This window comes from Fukomys damarensis, unplaced genomic scaffold (assembly GCF_012274545.1).
Source record: "Fukomys damarensis isolate Sample0158 unplaced genomic scaffold, DMR_v1.0_HiC HiC_scaffold_39, whole genome shotgun sequence".
NCBI lineage: Eukaryota > Metazoa > Chordata > Mammalia > Rodentia > Bathyergidae > Fukomys > Fukomys damarensis.
The window spans coordinates 56460746-56463705 of record NW_022900951.1 but is presented as its reverse complement, the minus strand read 5'-3'; the positions used below and the strand labels follow the sequence as shown (position 1 = coordinate 56463705).

General features: G+C 58.1%; 1 protein-coding gene across 2 annotated transcripts in view; it reads left to right on the top strand.

The window, feature by feature from the left end:
- The first annotated feature begins 433 nt into the window (after positions 1-433).
- Positions 434-2960, top strand: part of LOC104850847 (uncharacterized protein CXorf49-like) — a 3887-nt gene continuing 1360 nt past the window's right edge. Inside the window, exons 1-2 of one of the 2 annotated variants that reach the window (XM_010607958.1) lie at positions 434-1872; positions 2479-2602. In XM_010607958.1, the coding sequence (XP_010606260.1) occupies positions 568-1872; positions 2479-2602 (1429 nt within the window). In that variant the 5' untranslated portion in view covers positions 434-567. Of the gene's footprint in view, positions 1873-2391; positions 2603-2960 lie in introns of both variants that reach the window. The other variant, XM_010607957.1, reaches the window with a different exon arrangement.

Here is a 2960-nt window from a genome sequence, read left to right as displayed (position 1 = left end):
GAAAAAAAAAACAAAGAAAGAAAGGAAGAAAGAAAGAAAAAGCACAGGGACCACTGATCACTGACTATGGACTTCCTGTCAGGCCGGAGGTCTTGCTGCAGGAAACGGGCACACCAATCTTTTCTTTGCTGAGTAGTTCATATCCACCATTACACAGAATACTCACAAGGTCCTGAGCTACGTGGTCTTATTTCTCCTGTATTACTGACGGGGAACTGAGGCTCAGAGGCGAGGTTGTCATCAAAAAGCAGGGGCCTGGCCCAAGGAAACAAGAAAGTGAGAGACCGGCGCCCTGACGCCAGATTACCAGCTCGTGGCCACCCAGCGGAATCACGTACTACTGCGGCGTCGCCACTATTGGATACGGCCTGGAGGGGTCACCCGGCCAGGAGCCTGAGGGTTGCTGAGGGAGAACCAATGAGAATGCCGCTCGTTAGAGTCTGAGTCTCGCGAGGCCGTTTGTGGCGCCATTATGTCACGCATGATAACGACGGTCCTAGAGGCCCACCCGTACTCTCTGTAACGCGGCAGCCGTTATCCTTCAAGCCGGTCTCCCAGTGTGGCAGCATGAGCTCTCCTAGAGATGTGTCCTCCCGGGGAACCGATTTCGGCCCGGAGGCCGGAGAGCACACCGAGTTCCGCCCAGCCAACCCCACACCCCGGCGGCGGCGGCAGCGGCAGGCACGGGTCCTGTGGCGGGACTCTTGGTCTCCCCGGGGCAACGAAGGCGAGGGCGTGGTCTCAGGCCACGAGGGGGAGCACAGCATTGACCTCCCAGCCGACATCCTCCCTGAGCTCACCTCGGAGTTTGAGGAGGAACTGACAGTTTCGAGAAGGGCAGTGCTTCGGGGCTGCGAAGGTCGGCCTGGTTCCCCGGCAGATGAGGAAGAGGACGCTCCGCTGGACAGCATACCCTACGTCAACATTGAGCGTGCGTCCGTGGTGCGGCAGATGTCCAACATGGAGGCCCAGGGCACCCGCAGATATTCGTCCAGGTTCCCGGCCCTGTACGTAGAAACCGGTGCTGCCGAGCTCCCCAGTAGGAGGGTGGATGCCAAAGCAGGTCCCAGCAGGAGAGGTGCAATGCCCTTGAGCCGTGTGCAGAGGCAGCGACACTCTGCTGTTCCTCTCCACCCCAGTGGGCCCAAGAGAGGCCAGGTCTGGGGGAACCTGAAGAGGACCACCGAAAGCAGGGTGGTGGTCAGCAGGGATGCCCAGCTGCCCTCTTCTGACTCCGACCCGGAGTCCAAGCCTTCAGATGAATTCCATGGGATGCAGCCCATAAGAGTGTGCATTTCCCGCAAGGGAGGAGGCCAGGCCGGATCCACCGACTCCAAGGAGCCAGAAGGTGTGACCAGAGACTTGAATATCCATGCCCAGGCTAGTGTCCCTCCCTTGCAGGGCTCTCTGATGATCTCTGCTCCCAGGAAACTCCCCTCAGCCATGGGAAGGCAAGCCTCAGGACAGATGGAAGTCTCTTCCTCTAAGAAAATGCAAAATGTGGTCTGGGCCAAGGCAGAGGGCGGGCCCAACTATCCAGGAGCAGGTGCTATTACAGGGGCACCGCCCAGGGCCCCAACTTGGAAAAAGGACCAAGAGAAGAAATCCGCACGTGGTGGCTCGAAAATTATCCTTGGGAGAGCCTTCACTGCACAGGGGCAGAGATTCAGATTCATTCCCCCGGAACCAGCCACCTTGCCACCAATCTCAGGCATTCAGCTGCTTGGGACGCCCAGGGGGTCTACCTCGTTGACCTCTGGATCCAAGCAGGGGGGCCCTGGGAGGAAATCCTTGGCCAGGAGAGCAAGGGAGTCCCAGCCTGTGGTTGGAGAAGATGGAGATGCAAATACTGATCCAGCCCCACAGGCCCAAGTGAGTAGGCCACCCTCCTTGCCCAACCCTCAGCCTCTACAGGTTTGTCCTGGTTCCCTCTGCCTCTTGCTCAGGGGTTGTCTTTGGGGTGCTGAATCAGGGATCCTTGTAGTAGGGTCCGACATGAAGAGAGCACCTGGTGGGTGCCTGGCACTTTTTCAATACTCTGTGTATTCCTGCCTCCTCCCTTCTGACAGAAGCTGGGATGGGGGCTGGGACGGGAAGCAGAGCTGGCTGCTGATTGGGATCGGGTGACTGATTCACAGGTTGGGCCTCCCAGCTTTGGTGTCCTGTCGAGCCTCACTGGCCTTCAGATTCCTCCCTTCCAGCTCTTCCCAAAGCCTGCCTTCCAGAGGGCCTGGCTTTCTATATACACTCATACTTCTTCCCTGGCTCAGCTCTGCCCCCTGGCCTAGGGCTAAGAGAGAAGGTGCTAAAGAGATGAACCTGTGAATTCCCCTAGTGTTCCCCACCTATCCCCAGCCACTACACATACTCAGCGAGAAATTTTTGCATTAGTTTCCAAAACACAGGCCAAGGCCACATTGCCTGAGCATGCGTCGCGGAGAATTCACCAGTGGTGATGCTAACACCAGAGCCCCTCAGGTTCCGGCAGTCTCCCAGCCTTTGATGATGACGACGACCACGACAATGACGATGACGACGACGACGACGACGACGACAACGACGAGCCAGGGAGGCCTCCCGTCCAGAGTCCCTGTACTCTCTGGTGAGTCCTCTGCGTTTGATATAAGTGGAGGGGAGGGGTGTGCAGGAGAGAAACCTCCACCTCCATTACTTCTGGGGGCTCAGCCTCACTCCCAGGCTTCCCTGCCTACCCGTGTGGCGTTCCCACAGGACATGAGGCATGAGCAGGACTGCCTCAGGCCACATAGTCCTGTGTGGGGTTTATGCTGTGGGGTGATTTGTAGCAGTGCCCCCAACTCCAAGTGAAGTGCAGAACAGAGCCGTTTTTGTTAGGTCTTGTCCTGTTGAATTGCCCCTCCCATGGCCTAGATGTAGCTGCAGCCCTGGCAACTGCCAACCTGGGGCCACAGTGTCAGCTGGACTAACGGGGGGGGGGGGGG